The 24229-nt window shown below is 35.5% G+C and overlaps 1 protein-coding gene across 1 annotated transcript in view; it reads right to left on the bottom strand.

The window, feature by feature from the left end:
* LOC121377569 (acetylcholine receptor subunit alpha-like) overlaps positions 1–22546 on the bottom strand; it is a 28576-nt gene extending 6030 nt beyond the window's left edge. Inside the window, exon 1 of the mRNA XM_041505620.1 lies at positions 22370–22546. Coding sequence (XP_041361554.1) covers positions 22370–22471 — 102 coding nt within the window. The 5' untranslated portion in view covers positions 22472–22546. The remainder of the gene's footprint in view (positions 1–22369) is intronic.
* Between the last annotated feature and the right edge of the window lie 1683 nt (positions 22547–24229).

Raw genomic sequence — 24229 nt, 5'->3', positions numbered from 1 at the left:
CGTTGATTTATAATCAGGTCAAATTAGAATGCCTTTGATTTGATGATTTATTACTAATACAAAAACACAACAGTAAAACACCCCCGCCCCTATGCCACCACCTCCACCACTACCACAACTCCACCAGCACCAACAACAAGAGACCCCTCCACCCTGTTCCCTATTTACGATAGTAGCAGGACAAATATATATATATATATATATATATATATATATATATATATATATATATATATATATATATATATATATATATATGTATGTGTGTGTATGTGTGTGTGTGTGTACACACACACACACACACACACACACACACACACACACACACACACACACACACACACACACACACACACACAATGAGATGAATGGTGACGCCACATAATAGTCTTTCCAGCATGGATCTACTTGACAGGGCTGTACTGCACGCTTACTTTCAGTTTAGCCATTTCCCTATCATACGAGCCTAGAACCTGTTGCATCCGCCATCAGTGGGCCAATTGGGTTATATCTCGCTCCAGCCAGTGCACCACGACTGGTACATCAAAGGCCGTGGTATGTGCTATCCTGTCTATGGGATAGTGCATATAAAAGATCCTTTGATTCTAATCGAAAAGAGTAGCCCATGAAGTGGCGACAGCGGGTTTCCTCCCTCAATATCTGTGTGGTCCTTAACCATACGCCCGACACCATATAACCGTAAATAAAATGTGATGAGTGCGTCGTTAAATAAATCATTTCCTTCCTTCCTGTTGTATTCGCATGGTAAACATCCCCCATTCGGGGTTATACACTTGGGAAACTTTAATATGTGGTCTTAAAATGTCCTTTAATTCTGGCAGTCTACTCGGGGTCATACACTTGGGAAACTTTAATATGTGGTCTTAAAATGTCCTGCTAATTCTGGCGGTCTACTCGGGGTCATACACTTGGGAAACTTTGATATGTGGTCTTAAAACGTCCTGTTAATCCTGAGGGTCTACTCACTTTGGGTTGGAGCTGGTATTGGAATGAAAAAGACTCCTCTCAGATGGGCCACTGACTCGGTACCTACCAGCCTAAATTCCAGAGCTTGAACACTAAACCACTGCACATTGCAGATGTGTCATGCGTGGCGGTGTTTCATTGAGGATTCCAAATTACCGGTTACCAGCACTGTGGGAACAACCAGTCGCGTTAGGGTTTTTGGTTTCTGCTTTTTTTTTTTTTTTTTTTTTTTTTTTTTTTTTGCTTGTTCTTGGTTTTTATTTGGGTTTTTGTTAGTCATATGATATCTATTTGAACAAAGCAAGGATCCCCCCCCCCCCACCCCCCCCCCCCAAAAAAAAAACCCCAAAAAAAAACCCACACCAAACAACAACAAACAAACAAACAATCAATAAAAACAACCCCGTCAAAGTTTGTACCACAACGATGTGGTTTCAGTGTTCCTTGGACATAAGCATGTCGAACCAGTACCTACCTAACAATGTATACATGCCACAGACATACATTTATTAATTAACTAATCAGTCATCAGCTACTTGATGTCAGTCATTTAATAATTCGGATGCATTTTATTTTGAGGGAACCCATTACCTTGATCCATTAACAGCAGTGGGTTTTATAGACCTGACAACACATACCAGTCGTCGGGCACTGGTTGGAATGGGAAAGGTACTGAGGGTTCTTCGATTCTACGTGTTCAGCAGGTCAGGCGAACGTTCTACCGATTGAGATAAATCTTGCCCCAACTGCCATTAAGAGTCACCGTGACATGAAAATTTCTGATCAATTTACTTTTTGTAAATATTGTATTAATCTGTAAACGTGAGTGGTGAATAACCAGCATATATCACATCAAGGATCGTATAGTACAATCTGTGAATTGTGTCCTTTGTGCAGCATTCTATAGCACGAGGTAGCTCCGAGACATACGCTTAGTCTTTTTTTCAATGACAGTTGAAACTGAAAGCCTGTTTGCGGGATATCATCAAATCAAATACGGTTTTGAGCATCCGTTTGTCTCTTAAAAAAGGATCTCACAAACCTCAGGCAGTCGGTAATAGTTGTCCTTTCTTTAAAGACAGTAAAACGCTTCTTCTTCTTTCTATTTTTTGTAAATATCAGCAGTCTCTTAAGAGCTGAAAAGTGCATAACTCAGCTGGAAACATGGCCGCCAATGACAAATAAACGGAATATTCCGTAATAAAGTTCCTTTCTTCATTCTCTTTTCTATGAATCACTTGTGTGAGCTTCCTTTCAGTATGACTTGGGTCAATGGATCGTCCAAAGTAAATATGGAAATTAAGATAGGAACTTTTAAAGAATCGAACATTAACGTCGGATGGCCATTTCTTTTATCGGGAGTTATTATTCCGTCGTGATTAACTCTCTTATGGACGAGGGACTGGCACGGAACTTGATTAAAGTCGACAAAGATATAGCTCGTCACCGATGTGACCTTACAGCCGAAGTCTAATCGTGCCGGGATGTTTGTGGCTGTGTAGAGCACAGCATTTCAATAGTTATGGAATTATCAAACGGACGTTACTAACAAAGAAGTGAAAGACGCGGCACAAAACGTATTCCGCAAAGGACCACTCCCGTTGTTTTCCCGGATAACCATGTTATGGGCGCACTTTCCTATTCTTATTGAATAAATTAAATTAAAAGAAAGGAATATTTGCACAACACCTAATTCTTTCTTTTAATAGCATTTGCTATTTAAAAAGAACAAGATTAATAAAATAATGAGTTGTAAGACGGACTCAGGATATTTAGACTGTGTGGGCGACTAAAAGAAAATGACTCTAACACCATTCCAAAGTACATTACCATGCATTATATACAGGTTCGATGAATTAATCCATGATTATTTTTTTCAATCCCAACCAGTGCTCCACGACTGATATATCGAAGGACGTGGTATGAGCTAGTATGCTGTCTGCGGGGAAGTGCATATAAAAGATCCATTGCTGCTAATGGAAAACAATGTAGCGGGCTTCCACTGAAGACTACTTATCAGAATTACCAAATGTTTCACATCCAGCAGCCGATATCAATTAACCAATGTGCTCTAGTGATGTGCAAAACAAAACAAACTGTTTATATACAGATAACTCACTCCAGAAACACACAGACGACTAAGTATTGCATTTTCCCCATCCACCAAAAATAAATAAATTCGTTATATATTCTTAATTAAATGTCCGTTACATTCATCATCCCATTGACGTAGCAACACGAGTTATTCATTTCTCGATGTATGTAAACAAAAAACCCCAAAACAAAACAAAAACGTTATAAGGGAATGTCATATCTGATGACGTCATTTTATATTATATATTATAAGAAAACAACATTTCAAAATGGAATAGGAACTTTTAGTGCTATTACTAATAGGAATATTTCAAGTTTAATCGTAAGGATTGTCTTTTATTTATTTTACGTTCATCGGGGTATGAGAAAAAAACCTTATCGAACTAACAGAAATCTCTAAATAAACATTAGCTTTTCCTGGTATTTCTAAGTTCGTGGATGGGTACACACTCCCAGCACCAACACCTTCGATCCGTGGCTAGGACATTCAAACACGCTGTACAAGCAAAACATGAATCCACAGGCCCGTAGCCAGGAGTTAGACAGGGGGGTTGGGTGGGGTGTCGTTTAGGCTTATGGTGAGGCACAAAGTGCCTCACACGAGGACGTGAAGTGCCCGAGTTGGTTAGGGGGTCCGGGGGCTTATTGAAAAAAAAAGCCACCGGTGGGGAGGGGGGGGGGGTCGGTCAACCCCCCCACGACCCCCCATTGGCTACGGGCCTGATCCAAATTATCGCGAATGACATCAGCTGAAGATTATTCGTCACTGTTTGTGATGTTTATGTTTGTGCGTTCAACTCCCACTCCAATCCCTCATTGCGATTCCCATTCCAACCAGTGTCTAACGATTGCTATATATATAAAAACCTAATGCAACTATGGCTAACTATGTGATGGAAGCGGTGTTCTTCTTTGACTACATTCTTGTTATAAACAATGTACCACGACTGGGATATTAAAGGCCGTGGTATGTGCTATCCTGTCTGTGGGATCGCGCATATAAAAATCCCCTGCTACTAATGGAAAAATATAGCGGGATTTCTCTCTAAGACCATATGTCAAAATTACCAAATGTTTGACGTATAATAGCCGATTATTAATAAATCAATGTGCTCTAGCGGTGTCGTTAATCAAAATAATAGAATAGAATAGAATAGAATAGATGTTTAACGACACCCCAGCACGAAAAATAAATCGGCTATTGGGTGTCAAACTTTGGCAAATCCAAAACATTAAAGGGACAGACCCTAGTTTCAGCCCATGAAAATTAACACTAAGTTTAGTTAATCTACCAAACCTGTAACACATTTGAATACAGTTACAATTGAGTGAAACATGAGTCTGTGACTTTAAAATGGTGAAATGCCCTCTAAAAATACACTAAAACTCTACTCCATAACTGTTACCTCTCAAACGCACGTGTGGTTTTAAACATATGAGAAATACATTTTGTGATATTAAAAACATCAGGATGACCAAAAACACTTCAAATGTACGGAAGTGGATAATCTAAACAATAACTTCTGAGTAAAGTATGATTTCAGTTGTCAAAACGGCTCTAATAGTAAAAACAATAAATAGGCCTTAGTGTTTAAAAACTAGGGTATGTCCCTTTAAGTGTTGATCAACATCAATATAAAAATTCAACAGTTAAATAAAACCACAGTGTAAAGAACTGTGCGAAAAATACAAATATCACAGATAGGTAATATTAAAATTTAAAATAAAAGTCAGTATCACGTAAAGATTGTAATAAATGTTCTGGATGGAATCGAAAGGATTCCATCACATTTCTTTGACTTTACCTTTGACTACATAGACCAAGCTTCGCAATAACAGAACATAGTAAGTACCAATTAGCTGTAGTTTAGTGGGTTTTCAAAAAAAAGAAAAAAAAAAGAGGAAGTAATGCTTGTTTAACGATGCCACAACATATTTTAAAATACGGGTCTAGAGTATTACAGAAAGGAATGTGAGACTTATGGTACCACACGTCGATACTATACATAGTTGGTGACATATTGAAAGACATTTGATTGGTTGCTGTATTATACGCTAAAATCAAACCGTCTAAATAAATTAACACGATTGCTGACCACGGCAAACGCAATAAATAACGTTTAGTTGGAAATACGTTTACATAGTTTAAAACTTGTTTTAACAACGGCGTGTCAGAAATAAAATACTACACTCATTTAAAATCTGAACAACAAAACCCTAACACGGGATCAGGACCGTACAGTGAAAATTCGGACGGGTATTTGGCAAAATAGTGGATGATTCTATAAATCCATATCTAGTGCCTCGTCAAAAGGAGAAGAACCACTCCCGACAAGATCTTTAAAGGGGCATTCCTGAGTTTGCTGCATTGTAAGATGTTTCCGTCTAATAAAATATTTCTGCGATTAAACTTACATATTAAATTTTGTTTGTTTGTTTAGAATATCAGTGTCAGAATATTCTATTTGTTTCTGGTCGTCTTAATATTTGTTAGAAGCCCAAACTGGATTTTGTCTTCAATAATTTCGTATGTACCAACAAAATATATTATAGGAAATAAAATGAAATTTAACCTATTACAAATATTAGCGCGACAAGAAACACGTTTAATATACAGCCGCTGATATTTTTTAAAGAAAAATTAGTCGATAACATCTTAAAAATTGCAGCAAACTTAGGAATGTCCCTTTAACTGGAAATTCCATCCCTCTTGCGTCGCCACAAAGAGGACTGCCACTCCCAGACGTCTACTAACTCAAAACGATCACCAGATAGACCTTACTGGAATACGTATTGCTGTGATGATATGCACTCATTAATTATTGTCGTAACTGTACTGCCACCACCAGACCTAGCTCGCGTTCCGTCTTTAGATGAGTTTTTGAAGTAACTTATACGCTAACTTATATGCAACGACCACCCATGTAGTATTCTATTCTATATATTTGTTTTTCTTATATTTCAACAGGCAAGAAATCACATACGACGGCCATTAATATATCAGCTATTGGGCAGTTACTGGGAGGGGGTCATTGCATGGGTGCACCTGAGACGGACTGTGTCATCACACGTCAAGTAAACGTTCCACCACTAAGACAAACGTGTTCAACATATACTGATGGAAAGAAATAAAGGCTCACACACATAACAACAAGAAATAATGACTGCATAACAAAAATCAGTTCATATTGTCAGAAATTGACTGGGAACATATAGGCAGCACATTCAACACTACGTACATTCAATCCCACATTACCACTTGGTATGAAATACAGACATTACTACGCTAGTAGTGAATTAAATTTGGTCTACAATTTGATGTGTTCCCTTATTTCTTTCCATCAGTATATATATATATATATATATATATATATATATATATATATATATATATGATGGTGATGATGATGATGATGATGATGATGATTCCTACAGACAGGAGAGTATATCATATCCAATATCATTTTATATATCACTGATATTAAATACAGCCGCAAGCCCCGTTACGACTGCTGTTGTGTCAACTGTTGAAAATACCTGGATAGAGAATCGTGTATTCGAAACTATGTTCTGGTCTTTTTAGAACGTAACCCCAAAACATCGGAGAAGTAACAACGTGTTCATGGACGCATTTCCATTCACAAATCCCACACTTTAGTCCATTTGTGTTAAAAGGGAATCGATAAATTGGAATGCAATTCTATAATCAATAAAGTTAAAATTCATATAAAACATATTAATAACTTTTAAACCTATACCAACTCAAATAACATTTTTAAATAAAGAAAGATTTCAGTGTAAATAAAACAAATTCTTTACAAATTACCATAAAATTATAGATTAAACCTCATTTTTATACAGGAGTTAAGACAACAAACAAGAAGAACATTCAAGGTATGCAGCTTCACTTAAAGGGACATTCCTGAGTTTGCTGGAATTTTTAAGATGCTGTCGACTAAAAGAGACTTTTTAAAGGGATATTCCTGAGTTTTAAGATGCTGTCGACTAAAAGAGACTTTTTAAAGGGACATTCCTGAGTTTGCTGAAATTTTTAAGATGTTATCGACTAACAGAGACTTTTTAACGATTGTAATTACATATCAAATATATTTTTTTGCATAAAATATTAGTGTGTATATTAAAAGTGTTTCTGATCGTTCTAATATGTGTACTAGGTTACATTTAATTTTATTTCCTAAAATATTGCGTACGAAATTATTTGAAGACAAAATCCAGTTTGGGCTTATCGTAAATATTAAGACGACCATAAATGCATTGAATATATATACAGTGATATTCTAAACAAGAAAAGGTATTTAATATGTAAGTTTAATCGTAGAAATATTTTATTAGTCGGAAACATCTTGCAATGCAGCAAACTCGGGAGTGCGCCTTTAAGTAATTGATAAAGCAGTACACTGAACCTAAAGGTAGAACTGCGCATGCTTTGTATTGCCTGTTTCATCAGTTGCTTGCATACCCGTATGAAAAAAACGAAGATTAACCTATATACTTTGATGATACTTTGTTTTTAAAAAAAAAACCACCTTTTTATTTACACTAAACTTTTATTTATAATTATTGGAGATGCTATGAGCATTTAAAACTTAATCTTATGTTTTTATATGGATTTTAACTATATTCATTATACATGCCAATTCTTTGATTCCCTTTTGACACAAACGGAATATATCTCATCTGCTCTCGGCACTTCGAGAACTAGCCCGAGTACTCTGACTGTAAGAGAGCTAGACAACATTTGGACATAAATACGCTAGTTATGTCCAAATGTCCGTCTAGCTCTCTTACAGAGTACTCGGGCTATTCGAGAACCACTTGGTCATAATAGGCGTCATCTTTAATGCTAAAATATTTCCTCACAATGGACAACACATTTCCTTACGTTAGCAATACATATGTTCGGTATTGTGGAACGTTGAGTGAGCTACTGCCATATGTACATGGTTGTTTGTCGTGCGTAAACCACTGGTCGGAGTTTGGTGCAAATAAAAGCTATAATATTTCTTCTTTCTAGGAAACTCGTCTGGTGGGAAATCTAATATTAAGCATTTGATTGGAAATGTTCTTGCCATTACATTGTCCATTAGAATGCTCTGATTTGAATTCTACACATTGCTACAATGCGTGCAAGATTTAGTTTGCACTAAAACTCTCTGTACTATCGCAGTGCGTGCAATATTTCGTGTGTAATTAAAACGCGAGTCCCATTACGACTTCTTTCTTTTTAAACTTAGAACAGTGATATATTGTCTGATTCCGTGCAGTATTTGTTTTAGTACAATTTTAACATACTTTCGCAATTCGGTCAAGATTGATAAAAGATCACATAATGTTGTACTTGTTTTAAAATGAGATGAAGTACAATGCATTTTAATACTAATACTAATAATATAAAATTATTATTATTATTATTATTTTATTATTATTATTATTTATTTATTATTATTATTATTATTATTATTATTATTATTATTATTATTTATGACAATACGTGAACTAATTTTAAAACGAAATTAAAACCTAAACATTGTAGTCATGTTAACAAAGTAAAGTTTGTTTTATTATTATTATTATTATTATTATTATTATTATTTATGACAATACGTGAAATAATTTTAAAACGAAATTAAAACCTAAACATTGTAGCCATGTTAACAAAGTAAAGTTTGTTTTATTTAACGACGCCACTAGAGAACATTGATTTTGTATCTTATCATCGGCTATTGGACGTCAAACATATGGTCATTCTGACACTATTTTTTTTAGAGGAAACCCGCTGTCGCCACATAGGCTACTCTTTTACCACACGCAGCAAGGGATCTTTTATTTGCGCTTCCCACAGGCAGGATAGCACAAACCATGGCCTTTGTTGAACCAGTTATGGACCACTGGTCGGTGCAAGTGGTTTACACCTACCCATTGAGCCTTGCGGAGCACTCACTCAGGGTTTGGAGTCGGTATCTGGATTAAAAATCCCATGCCTCGACTGGGATCCGAACCCAGTACCTACCAGCCTGTAGACCGATGGCCTAACCACGACGCCACCGAGGCCGGTCTCATGTTAACAATGCCAGTATTTATATACTGGTAGAAAGAAATTAAGGATCACGTAATTAGTCATAGTAAATAGTTACTGTCAACAAGACCATAATTCCACAGTGTGAGCAATTGAACCATGTTACTGATATTCAATGCCATATTAGTAATAGTCAATCCCAAATTACTTTCTGTTTTATACAGACATTACCCTTGCGCGTGCTGTACCCTCACTGTGGTTCAGGGGTGTAACATTCTCTTTGAGAATGGCCAATACAGCACAAATCCCCATATTTTGTCTTCGAGATACAATTGAAATTTTTAGTAAAAGTCAATATCTATCTGTGATATTTGTATTTTTGCATAGTTCTTTACACTGTTTTTATTTAAATCTTGAATTTTTATATTGATGTTGATCATCACTTTATTTGTTTACATTACCACAGTTTGACACCCAATAATCGATGTATTTTTCGTGCTGGGGTGTCGTTAAACATTCATTCATTCATTCATTCATTCTTCAACACAGGGTGCCCTTCTATTGCTTTCCATCAGTATATTTCGATTAGAAGTTTGTTTTGTTTAACGACACCACTAGAGCACATTGATTAATTAATCATCGGCTATTGGATGTCAAACATTTGGTAATTATGACTCGTAGTCATCAGAGGAAAAACGCTACATTTTTCCCAATGCAGCAAGAGATCTTTTATATGCACTTTCCTATAGACAGAAAAGCACATACCACGGCCTTTGTCCAGTTGTGGTGCACTGGTTGTAATGAAACAAAAATCCAATAAGCTGAATAAATCCACCGAGGTGGTTCGATCCTGCGACGCAAGCACCTCAAGCGAGCACTCAACCGACTGAGCCAAATCCCGTCCCATTTCGTTTACAACTATTGCAGATTAAATAAAACTGGGACTGGATTTGGCGGGCAACTCATGTAGTATTATCGGATAAATCTGCCGAAATGTAATTGCAATGCAATTTGTTTTGAACATGGTGGTAATAGTCCTTTCTTGCCCAGTGCACCACATATCAAATAAAGAAAGAAAGAAAGAAGTGTTTTATTTAACGACGCACTCAACACATGTTATTTACGGCTACATGGTGTCAGACATATGGTTATGGACCACACAGATTTTGAGAGGAAACCCGCTGTCGCCACTACATGGCCTACTTTTTCCGATTAGCAGCAAGGGATCTTTTATTTGCGCTTCCCACAGGCAGGATAGCACAAAGCATGGCCTTTGTTGAACCAGTTATGGATCACTGGTCGGTGTAAGTGGTTTACACCTACCCAATGAGCCTTGCGGAGCACTCACTCAGGGTTTGGAGTCGGTATCTGGATTAAAAATCCCATGTTTCGACTGGGATCCGAACCCAGTACCTACCAGCCTGTAGACCGATGGCCTAACCACGACGCCACCGAGGCCGGTCACATATCAAATAAAGATAGCTTAGGCATGGGGAAGGGGGAGGAATACTCAATATTACACATTTGTGGTAAACATTCAAATTAGTTAATTTAATTTTATGAAAATTTTATATAAAACAAATATCCTTATGTGAATATTGGATATAAAACAAATACCCCTATGTGAATATTGGATATAATACGAATATGCCTATATGAATATTGAATATAAAACAAATATCCCTATGTGAATATTAGATATATAACAAATATCCCTATGTGAATATTAGATATAGATATATATATAGATATAGATTTGGTCCATCCTCAATGGCCATGGTGCCCCCTCCTTTGCCTTGATTCCTTAAATATTTTCCTAAACAATAGTACAACGCACGTTACTCCTACAAAAATCGTGGGGAATTAAAACAAAACAAAACAAACAAAAACAATATGACACGCGAGGATCAAAATCGACGCACGTGCTGACCAGAGACCAGACATTTATTTTGTTTGGCTTAAATTTTGCTTTGTTTAACGACACCGCTAGATCACATATATTTATTCATCATCGGCTGTTGAATGTGAAACATTTGGTAATTCTGACACATAGTCTGAGAGGAAACCCTCAGTTGTTTTACATTGTATGCGACATCCCACAGACAGGATAGTATATACCACGGCCTTTGCTCTACGAGAAATGGCCCACCCTCGTGGATCGATCCCAGACCGACTGCGCATCAGGAGAGCGTGTTACCATTGGGCTATGTGTCACCCACACGTATATACGGATACGAAAATTTGAGATGGGTGAAATTAGGCTGTTTGATGATATGGCGTTGTCCTTGTTAGTATCAGGTCCTGTGATTGATGTGGAGTTGTTCATCACTTTGGGGTTGCCAAAGTGTAATGTCCTGTTTCAAGCTGTGATGCAAACGAAATCAATAAGGATTGTTCACAATAAACGAGACAACCTAAACGATTTAGATGGACAATATATTTGGGAGATGTCGGTTTGGACAACATGTTCCTGTAATATTCTCTAATTGAGTATGGCGCCTACACGCTTCTCCAGTCGCACGTCGGCCACGGACACAAATACAGGACCTGTCTTGCAACACTGTCAGGGAAAGTAAAAATAAACGTACAACCAATGCACTAAACTCGAAGCATAACCAAATAAAATATCTTGCACTGGTGACTGGTTTGCGATCACATACGACACACGGTCGTTTATTTTGCGTTGAACTGCTTGCAAAATGTAGTTATACAGGCAGCTTTGATAGGTAAAGACAAATATGACCAAATAGAAGATCTTGAATATTGTTCTGATAGCCAAAACTATTTTGGTCTAGTGAATCCCTCCTATGGCACATCATAATTATATTCATTATATAGCGTAGCGTATCGTGTGTACACGTATACTGCTAACCAGTTTGTAAGTTAAATATCATCAAGTTGAAAATCATCAGAATGATAAATGAGCGTTTTTCAAAAATAGAAAATGTTGTATTTTTAGATGTACTGTTTAACAAGTATCTGTAAGGGATGGTCAAGGAACTATCTGATCAACTTCCGGTCTCACTGTCAAATCAAATACTGTCGAAGAATATCTATCTATCTATCTATCTATCTATCTATCTATCTATATATATATATATATATATATATATATATATATATATATGAGTTTGTTAAATTCCCTTGATAATACTGCCACCCCTGCACCGCGATGACGAACATTTACCAAAAGGATTGTTTCGTTCCTTTGTCGAAAACTGGCAGTAAATAGACCTGTAGAAGATTTGTGGAGTCTATCGCAGCAATTTTCAATCAAAATACCAGAGTAATCAGTTTGATAACCACTGAAAATTAAACATTGTTGTTGCTGTTTTTAAAATGTACTAACACCAGTTTCTGTAAGTATTTCGGCTAGAACATGGAGTCCGCATAAGTATATTGCGTGGAGAATTGCAGAGATACAGAATTTTTTTTCTTCTCACAACTCAGTTTTAAAATAGTCAGTAAATCGTCACTTTGTGTTTGACTATATTTTAAAGTTTTAAAGTGATACTGCATTTTATTCAAAATTTTAAACTTCTTCACTATGATAATATTATATGTATTTTCGTACATCTTTACACCGTGCTATTATGTTGTCTTCCTGTATTTTCGTGTTGTGGTGTCGTTATAAACATCTATTGTTCTATTCTATTCTATTCTATTCTATTCTATTGCTTCATGTATTTCTCTACAAGATTGGGTTCATTTATCTCAGTATATAATTATTGGGTGAACATGTTCATTTTCAATCAGAGTTGATGCAAAAGTTTGCTTTTCATCATTAACATTTAACTCAGGGTATCTAAAACAATTGTTGTCAATGTTTACAAAGAAAAGATAGCAGACCGCTATTTTAACAGTCTATTGTGGATTAGCTTTTGTCCATTTGCATAGACATCTGCAGGGTTTTTTTATGAAGATGAGTCAAAAAGGATTCCTATTGGGATACATATCTTCTGTTTCAATCTAAAAGCATTGGAAATGTCTGGTACAAACCAACACTGCAGACTTAATATATTGGATCAGCACAACCCCAAATCATTTTTTGTTTATTGGCATACTTATACCGAATAAGGAGGTGTATTTTGGCAACCTGTGGTCCCATGGCAGATAAATTTAGTACTGTGGTTGAGGGGACCACTCTGTATATACTGACATATTGTGAAATGTGATTGGGAAAAGGGTATTTTCGATGGGTTTCAGTTCTGCAAACAAACGGTGAAAAATAACAGATGCCTCTAACAAATTAAGATGAAATATTTCAACAAATGAAATATTTATAAATTGTTAACGACGTTATCTTCCCATTAAAATGGCACGAACATATATTGAACTACACACCTCTACACTAATTCTGAATTTTGTATTCATCAAGTACACTACATCTGACGTTTGTATTCATCAAGACAACTTTCATTAAGAGCTAGCTAATGCCTTCTACACTACTTCTGAAGTTTGTATTCATCCAGTGTTATCCTTAGTCATTAAAATGGCACGATTCATCACATATATTGAAGCTACACATCAACTCTACACTAATTCTGAATTTTGCATTCATTAAGTTAGTGTTATCCTAATGAGCTGCACGCTTCTATTCTACACTACTTCTGAAGTTTGTATACCAAGTGTTATCCTTGGTCTAATGAGCTACACACCTCTACACTACTTCCGAAGTTTGTATTCATCCAGTCAGTATTATCCTTAGTCTAATGAGCTACACGCCTCTATTCTACTTCTGAAGTTTGTATTCATCAAGTCTTATCTTTGGTCTAATGATATTCACACCTCTACACTACACTACTTCCGAAGTTTGTATTCATCTCTATTCTACTTCTGACGTTTGTATTCATCAAGTCAGTGTTATCCTTAGTCTAGTGAGCTACATGCCTCTACACTATTTCTGAAGTTTGTATTCATCAAGTCAATGTTATCCTTGGTCTAATGAGCTACACACCTCTACACTACTTCTGAAGTTTGTATTCATCAAGTCAGTGTTATCCTTGGTCTAATGAGCTACACACCTCTACACTACTTCTGAAGTTTGTATTCTTGGTCTAATGAGCTACACACCTCTACACTACTTCTGAAGTTTGTAGTCATCAAGTCAATGTTATCCTTGGTCTAATGAGCTACACACCTCTACACTACTTCTGAAGTTTGTATTCATCAAATCAGTGTTATCATTGATATAATGAGCTACACACCTATACACTACTTCTGAAGTTTGTATTCATCAAGTCAGTGTTATCCTTAGTCTAATGAGCTACACACGTCTACACTACTTCTGAAGTTTGTATTCATCAAGTCAGTGTTATCCTTGGTCTAATGAGCTACACACCTATACGCTACTTCTGACGTTTGTATTCATCAAGTCAATGTTATCCTTAGTCTAATGAGCTACACACCTATACACTACTTCTGACGTTTGTATTCATCAAGTTAATGTTATCCTTAGTCTAATGAGCTACACACCTCTACACTACTTCTGAAGTTTGTATTCATCAAGTCAATGTTATCCTTAGTCTAATGAGCTACACACATACACTACTTCTGACGTTTGTATTCATCAAGTCAATAGTATCCTTGGTCTAATGAGCTACACACCTATACACTACTTCTGAAGTTTGTATTCATCAAGTCAATGTTATCCTTAGTCTAATGAGCTACACGCCTATACACTACTTCTGACGTTTGTATTCATCAAGTCAGTGTTATCATTGATATAATGATCTACACACCTCTACACTACTTCTGAAGTTTGTATTCATTAAGTCATTGTTATCCTTAGTGTAATAAGCTACACGCCTATACACTACTTCTGAAGTTTGTATTCATCAAGTCAATGTTATCCTTGGTCTAATGAGCTACACACCTATACACTACTTCTGACGTTTGTATTCATTAAGTCAATGTTATCCTTAGTCTAATGAGCTACACACCTATACACTACTTCTGATGTTTGTATTCATCAAGTCAATGTTATCCTTGGTCTAATGAGCTACACACCTATACACTACTTCTGACGTTTGTATTCATTAAGTCAATGTTATCCTTAGTCTAATGAGCTACACACCTATACACTACTTCTGACGTTTGTATTAATCAAGTTAATGTTATCCTCGGTCTAATGAGCTACACGCCTATACACTACTTCTGAAGTTTGTATTGATCAAGTCAGTGTTATCCTTGGTCTAATGAGCTACACGCCTATACACTACTTCTGACGTTTGTATTCATCAAGTCAGTGTTATCCTTAGTCTAATGAGCTACACACCTATACACTACTTCTGACGTTTGTATTCATCAAGTCAGTGTTATCATTGATATAATGATCTAGACACCTCTACACTACTTCTGAAGTTTGTATTCATCAAGTCAATGTTATCGTTAGTCTAATGAGCTACATACCTCTACACTACTTCTGACGTTTGTATTCATCAAGTCAGTGTTATCCTTAGTCTAATGAGCTACATGCCTCTACACTACTTCTGAAGTTTGTTTCATCAAGTCAATGTTATCATTGATATAATGATCTACACACCTATACACTACTTCTGACGTTTGTATTCATTAAGTCAGTGTTATCATTGATATAATGATCTACACACCTATACACTACTTCTGAAGTTTGTATTCATCAATTCAGTGTTATCCTTAGTCTAATGAGCTACACGCATATACACTACTTCTGAAGTTTGTATTCATCAAGTCAGTGTTATCCCAATCTAATTAAAATTAACCAGTAGATCTAACAGCAATGCATGGACTCCCATGTCCAGGTCACATTTCATCTATAAATAACAATTTAAATATCGACCAATTACACTTCGCCTTTTATAGCGTTATTCGGGAGCATACAAATTCTAAAAATATCAGGCGAGACTACTTATTCAATAGGCGAACTTGTTGGTCTATTTCAACATAGAAAGAACCGAGGGAAAAGAACAGTAATAAACTCTGGATTGTATACTAGTATAAACAGATTTTATGGCTATACCATCACGGGTTTTTGTCGTCTTGGAACGAAATTTATATAGAATTTTATATTGAAATTAGTTTCCGGCATACTTCGTAATTCACCCGAATCATTTCGTATACCCTCGGCATAATCCAAATGTTTTCAAATTCTTTTCAAATTACTGGCATGATTTTGCAAGTAAGGTTTTGATTGGTCGAATGAATGGTCAACTGGACATGAGCTCCAACGGGCTGCTGTTAGATCCACATGTAATAGTGGAGCTAATTTTAATTAGATTGGTGTTATCCTTGGTCTAATGATCTACACATCAACGCTACGCTACTTCTGACGTTTATATTCCTCAAGTCAATGTTATCCTTAGTCTAATGAGCTACACACCTATACACTACTTCTGACGTTTGTATTCATCAAGTTAATGTTATCCTTAGTCTAATGAGCTACACACCTATACACTACTTCTGACGTTTGTATTCATCAAGTCAGTGTTATCATTGATATAATGATCTACACACCTCTACACTACTTCTGAAGTTTGTATTCATCAAGTCAGTGTTATCATTGATATAATGATCTACACACCTCTACACTACTTCTGAAGTTTGTATTCGTCAAGTCAGTGTTATCCTTAGTCTAATGAGCTACATGCCTCTACACTACTTCTGAAGTTTGTATTCATCAAGTCAGTGCTATCCTTGGTCATTATATTCAGCCAAGCGAACAGTAGCTGCATCTCTGTTAGCTGGATCATTAGAGAGAAAAAATAATGTTTTATACCGTTGATAAACGAGAGATAGCAAGACGAATTTGTTTTACAGCTAAAGACAATCGCAATAGCCATTTACAACTCATCATACGCATGGCTCCCCGATATAAATTGTTTACAAGAACTAACACTGCTCCGTGCAAGAGAATTAAAATGTCATGAAAAGCTGTAACACCGATAAAAGGAGGCAGTCCGTTCTTTCAAACTATGTTCATACGATATCATGACTACTATTACTACTACTACTACTACTACTACTACTACTACTACTACTACTACTACTACTACTACTACTACTACTACTACTACTACTACTACTACTACTACTACTACTACTAATAATAATAATAATAAGTGTTCGGTATTCGATCTGAAAATGGTATTCGACTATTCGATGAAAATGATGAGCAAATACCAACTAAACAACAAATTGCAAATTGTATAATACATTTAATAACCTCCAAATAGCAGGTTACGACAGAAAACAAATAAAACTCATAATGCAGTAGTGACTGGTACTACCTGGTAGCATTATTTTGACTTCTTAAAATTATAAATACTGAATTATTAATATCAAGATATGAAAAACACTGAAACAGTAAGATCACCACAATCATGCGCAGGGAACTCATAACGAAAATCACCAGACCAGTTAACATGCTTCTGTTGCTTTTGTGAGGTGGGGTTTTTTTTCAGTTTGGTTTTGCTAGAAAATGTGACATTTGAACGGATACATTATAATATGTAACAAGACAATGCAAATACATAGTTAACATACATGACAAGAACACGCATCAACACAGAATATATATAGTTAAAAATGAACACCGGGTACATAATCAAAATAGTTAAAATGTTCGAATGAGAAACATTAAAAGTTCAAAAGACTGGATTTTTAAAACTAGATAAACAAGGTTTTTCAATAATGGTACATTACTCAAAACCAGGATACCTTTCATTTTAAACACAGTAGGATTAGTTCAATACTATTTGTATATACATTTTGTACTAGTATGTTTTCTTCTACTGGTTTAAATATTTAGATTTTTACAATTGAATAAATAAGTGTGTACATCTCCAATACCAGTATTACAATGTTTGCATAACATGTTTTCTTTAAAAATGTTAAACTATCCACCTTTTTTAGTAGTAATCTTAAATTTGACGTAGGCAGATTAGTTACACTGTATTTATTTTGGTACGATAATCTCGTCAAATAGGTTTCAAAATGAATTTTCCTTTTGAATAATGTATAAAATTGGCCCTTAGAACAATTTATAATATCCGAAAAACTACTATTGTACAAATATTTGCTTTAATTCTTTTTTATATGATTGAAAATGATATATTGCAGGGATTCTAGAATTTTTACAAAATCCACTAGCCATGGGATCAGTGATTTTTAAAATGTACTAGCCACAATTAAAAATTCACTAGCCCTACTTTACTTTAAGTTAATATAATTTTACTAAATAATAGTAATAATCAGATGTAACACCTAAAGAGGGAGACGGGGGGGGGGGGGAGGGGGAGGCCAGGATATTCATATTTACAAAATAGACTTAACTGCAAATTTTAACCAAAAATAATTCACTAGCAGTCGGGCATGGTAATAGTAGTTATTTACTAGCCCAACAGTGAATATCACTAGCCATGGGAGTGGGGCTACCATAATCTAGAAGCCCTGAATATTGATTATTGTAGACGAATCCCATTCCCGTGTTATCGAAAATACTTTTTACAAATTTCAACCACCCGCATGACGTCACTACCAATACTCTATTCTGAAATTCGGGACATGCTTTATATTCCCGACTGAATGTTCGAGGCAAGCGGTACGCAGGACCGATCTTATAATTAAAAAAACCGCATTATACATCTCATTTTCCCCATGAAATAAAATGTCCAGATATTCGAATATTTGAAAATTATATTTCGAATAGCAAATTAGCGAGCGAATATTCGGACCTAACACTAATAATAATATGCCTAATAATAATAATAATAATGACGATGAGGATGATACTAATATACTACTACTACCACCACCACCACCACCACCACCACCACCACCACTACTACTACTACTACTACTACTACTAAAACAACAACTACTACTACTACAACTACAACAACTACTACTCCTACAATAATAATACAACTACTATAAAGACAAAAAATACTACTACTAAAACAACAACAACTACTACTACAACTACAACAACTACTACTCCTACAATAATAATACAACTACTATAAAAACAAAAACTACTACTACTAAAACAACAACAACTACTACTAAAACAACAAATAAAACAACAACAACAACAACAACTACTACTACTACTACTACTAAAACAACAACAACTACTACTACAACTACAACAACTACTACTCCTACAATAATAATACAACTACTATAAAAACAAAAACTACTACTACTAAAACAACAACTACTACTACTAAAACAACAAATAAAACAACAACAACAACTACTACTACTACTACAACTACAACAACAACAACTACTACTACTACTACAACTACAACAACAACAACTACTACTACAACAACTACTACAAACATAATAATAATAATAATTATTATTATTATTATTATTATTGCGTCGTAAATTCTAACAATGTGGGGTTTTTAGTTTCCTATTTTAATTTCATATAGCCTTTTTTAAATAAATAATTATATTCATGTTTACTGTGTCATATTTAATATATTTGATTATGTTAAAGGGACATTTCTGAGTTTGCTGCATTGTAAGATGTTTCCGACTAATAAAATATTCCTACGATTAAACTTACATATTAAATATATTTTCTTGTTTAGAATATCAGTGTCTGTATATTCAATGTGTTTCTGGTCGTCTTAATATTTGTAAGAAGCCCAAACTGGATTTTGTGTACGTACGAAAAACAAATATTTTAGGAAATAAAATGAAATTTAACCTATTACAAATATTAGAACGACCAGAAACACGTTTAATATGCAGTCACTAATGTAATTACAATCGTTAACAAGTCTCTGTTAGTCGATAACATCTTAAAGATTGTAGCAAACTCAAGAATGTCCCTTTAATAGTATACATGTACGCATATGTCTGCAATAGTCAGTTCACAGAATCTCTGTCTCTCGGTATGTTTTCAAGAAAAAGAATTGGAATAACGTATTTTTTTACTTGATACTTTAATACAATTTTGCTGGGTTTTTCTTTGTACAAGTCTGATCAACATTTCTACAACAATTAGCTAAATATGTTATTTGTATTCGAGGCAGATTTAATACACACATTCGTTTTAGGGGTTCGCGAATGCTATTATACCCGTGAACGCCTGTCAGCTCGGCCTATGCCGTACAAAATGTTCCGTCCCTTGTTTGGTCAAACCTCAATTTCTAATTTGTTTTATAGAATAGTCAATAGATGATAGAAATATAATCAGTACTTCATAGATTCAGTATTTGAGCATATATTATGACTGATCAATAACAAACTATTTCTGGATTTGTTTACTAATACGGACCATTCCTTTAGTTGTGGTGAAATGAGTTTATTAGTTTATCGTTTTGGAAATAAATTATTCCTCCCTGCCTTTCATCTTTAACACTAATTATTTTAAGAAATGTGATTTTTTACTCGCCTGGAATTTTCATACAGTTAAAGTCTGTGCATTATAAACATTCATGACAAAGGCATTTTCACAAATTGTTTTAAAATAAGATGCAGAAAACAAATGAATGTTCCAAATTTTCTTCGAACAGTACTCCTGCGTGTAATTTATCACATGGAACCGTACAAGTTTCATCCCCTTGTAACACCCCTCCACGCGATGTCTATAACAAGACTCAATCTCGAATGACGTCACACACATGCAAATTTGTATGGCGTTGTCATGACAATAGTGTCTCAGACTCTAATAGAGTCTCGAGTCTAGACTCTAAAAGTTTTATAAGCACCATGCCAGAGCGTTTTGTAGGTGAAATACTATAGATAAGATCTAAAGGAAATCGAAGAAATGGACATCAGCGGGAGAAAACAAACGTTAAATATATTTAAATATTAAAAACATTACAGACTCTTAAAGTCTAACTGCTAATCGTTTCACCAAACCGCATTAATGATAGATAGTATCTAATATACACTATATTAATTAGTTTAATGTGTAACTGTGAATATTTTAACAGTTAAACAAAAACGGTGAACTGTTGTTACATAATGGCTGGACGTCAACTGTTGGGTTAAGCATCTCATAAATTTATTCTATCATTTATGCACGTGTACTTTCTTCACTCTAACTCAACAATGGCTGCTATAAATAAATGCAAACAAGGATTTCCGAACTTGTCCTATTTTTGTAGAAGTTAAAATAGCACTGAATTTTCACTGGAGTCACCATTTGGATTTCTTCGACGATCGAAGAAGTTCAGAGAAAATGAGTATCAAAGAAAGACGAATTATTTCTTGCTTGGTAGAGTAGCGGATTTTCTTTTCTGTTTTTTTTTTTTTGGTCTTGATCACTAGTAAGTTTTTTACTCAGTGCATTACTGGCAAGTGCATTTCAGCAGGCCTGGAGACTGCGTTAATACGATTGATATTTTAGTACCTTAATTTATTATAAAGGCTCAAAAGAAAACATTTTATTAAACAAAATGCGATATTTTGTTACCTATTTGCTAATAGTAAATTGCCATTTTGACCTCTAAATCTATTTTGGAGGTCTGGAAGGGAGCGAAAGAGAGAGAGAGAGAGAGAGAGAGAGAGAGAGAGAGAGAGAGAGAGAGAGAGAGAGAGAGAGAGAGAGAGAGAGAGAGAGAGAGAGAGAGAGAGAGAGAGCGAGAGACCTAGTGTTGTGTATCGTGACGTGTACTCCTAACCAGTTTGTAAGTTAAATATCATGAAAATCATCAGAATGATAAATGAGCGTATTTCAAAGATAGAAAACCTTGTACAAGGGATGGTCAAGGAACTATCTGTGGACAATCCCCCATAATCCTCTAAACCTCACCCGACTCCTCCATTACTGTCAAGTAAATCAACTTCCGGTCTCACTGTCAAATCAAATACTGTCGAAGAATATAATACATTTAACTCAATTTAATATAATAATATACAATTTTGCAGTTATCAAACGGATTTGTAAGTAAATAAACCAACTGTAAAATGTATCGTTATGCGAATTTGTACCTTTGCGTACTCGGGCTATACATTTATAGGTCATACTTTTTTTTTTATCGAACTACGAATATTAAAATTGATTTAAACAAATAAATTAATTGAATGTTTAGGCGGCGGGGTGTTATAAATACAAGGATTTTTTTCTTCTTTTTCGTTTTTTAAATGTATCATATGTATGCTATTTCAGGTAATGAAAAACAAATGTTTGACGTCTTTGTTCATCTTGAATGCTTATATTTGACATTATAAACACTACTCGTTGGCGTATTATTACCATAACATGAATGGTTATTTTGAAAGTATCGTGTTAAAGGTACCTACCATATCTATTAGCTGCGACAGACGCATTCCCAGTTTGACAGTAAGTTTGTCTGACGTATTTCCGACGGGTCTGATAAGTTTGTTGTATCCACTGTTTCTCATCAGGTCATCATATAGTCGTTTAGCGTTGTCATTCGTCTCGGTTAGTGCCAAGAAAACCAGTACGAAAATTTTCACAATATCGGCGTACGGAGGAGATGCGCCCATCGTGTCGCTCTAAGTCATTCTGCGGTCATTAAGGCAGCTTATCGCTCCAAGTAGTTATCTCTTTCCGTTGTTGTCCTTCTCATTTCCAGATTGGAACAACTCAATAGTCTCGTGCTATTCCATACGTGCGGCGGGAGCGCCATCTGTAGGTGAGGCCACCAAGACACATTATAAGTTTTAAATGTTGTTCACGGAAAGATTACAAGAATTAACGCTTTCTGTGGCTCTGCGGGTCAATGAGCGGTAAATTAAGGCAGAAGAGAGAGGAGATCCCGCGATAAAGAGACCACACTATCCGTTACTCGCCATTGATCGACAGCAGGGGTAGATTTCCCATCATCGAACTTGTACTTCAGACCAGAAAATAGGCAATTGGGAATTTCGATTTTTATCGGAAAGTTGCATAGGAATTTCCTTTGCGTTTTCTGAAATGATTAAGAATCGCATTAGGAATTCCCAGTGACTACAGAATGTTGGGTCTGTCTCAATATACTGTCACTGACATAGGGGTGACTAACTCCTTGGCAATGAGCAGCTTTGTCACGTGTATTTCTTATAGTTGTTTGTATTAGCTATGATGGAGAGTGCCAGAATTACCGATAATGTGATGAGGGGTTTATAAACCTTCCTATTGTTTTTGCCATGCAAGGTATCTTCAGGGCAGTACCCTGACCAAAATCCATGGGGGGGGGGGGCACTAAATTTTATAAATAATTTTTAACATACTATAAAGATTAAACATTTCTATGCTATTACTGGAGATATATATAAAAAAAAAAAGGACAAGATTCTCAGGGGGGGGGGGCAGCTGCTGCCCCCCGGAGGGTACGGCCCTGATCTTGTTGCTTTTTCATTAAATTTGGCAACTGCGACAAAATCCATGCTCATAAATGATTACCGTTGTGTATATTAAAAAAACCCGTACAAACTTGGAATATACATAGAGTTGCTTGTATTGTAGCTATTTTAATTGTAGTATTTACTGTCATTATTAGTGGTTAGTCCTCTCGGCTGTCTATAGCTGTAGGTGCCGTTCTAAAACCTGGGGATGTCCGATCACACCGATGAGTACATGACATTTTAAGATCTTGGTTTAAACCAATCTACTTGCTGTAATAATGAACAGTTTTGGGATTGGCCAACTCGCTGGCGCCTATATTATGGCCTGTCCCAGCATTTTACAAAAATACAATATTTATTATTGATTTATTATAGATTTTCGAGATCTTGTCTGCGTGTGATGTTATCGAATGTACATTTATGTGCCCAAATGCTGAATTCCATGTTTTGTTAGTTTCCAATCTGGTGTTTATTTTTAAAGAATCTATTGGTTTAACACTTCACTGGAAATAATCTCACGTTATATGTCTTGTGGTAACCTCACATATGCGATAGCAATAATAACTCAATACCTGGTGGTGCTTTTCCAATGGAGTTCAGGATATTCAATTTTAATCACACACCAAGTCGCAAAGACGTTTTCGTTTTAAATTATCGTGGGAATAAAACGTTTCCTGACAAATTACCATCGACTTCTATATAGATTTTTTTTTAAATCAGAAATCAAAACAACTACTGGGATAGCCAATACTGGGAATTACATCTGGAGTTCTGCCTTTAGCTCATTGGGTAGAGTGCTCGCTTGAGATGCTT

This window comes from Gigantopelta aegis, chromosome 2, assembly GCF_016097555.1.
Source record: "Gigantopelta aegis isolate Gae_Host chromosome 2, Gae_host_genome, whole genome shotgun sequence".
NCBI classification, from domain to species: Eukaryota; Metazoa; Mollusca; class Gastropoda; order Neomphalida; family Peltospiridae; genus Gigantopelta; species Gigantopelta aegis.
The sequence above is the reverse complement of the archived record's forward strand: the minus strand, read 5'-3'. Positions and strand labels throughout refer to the sequence as shown.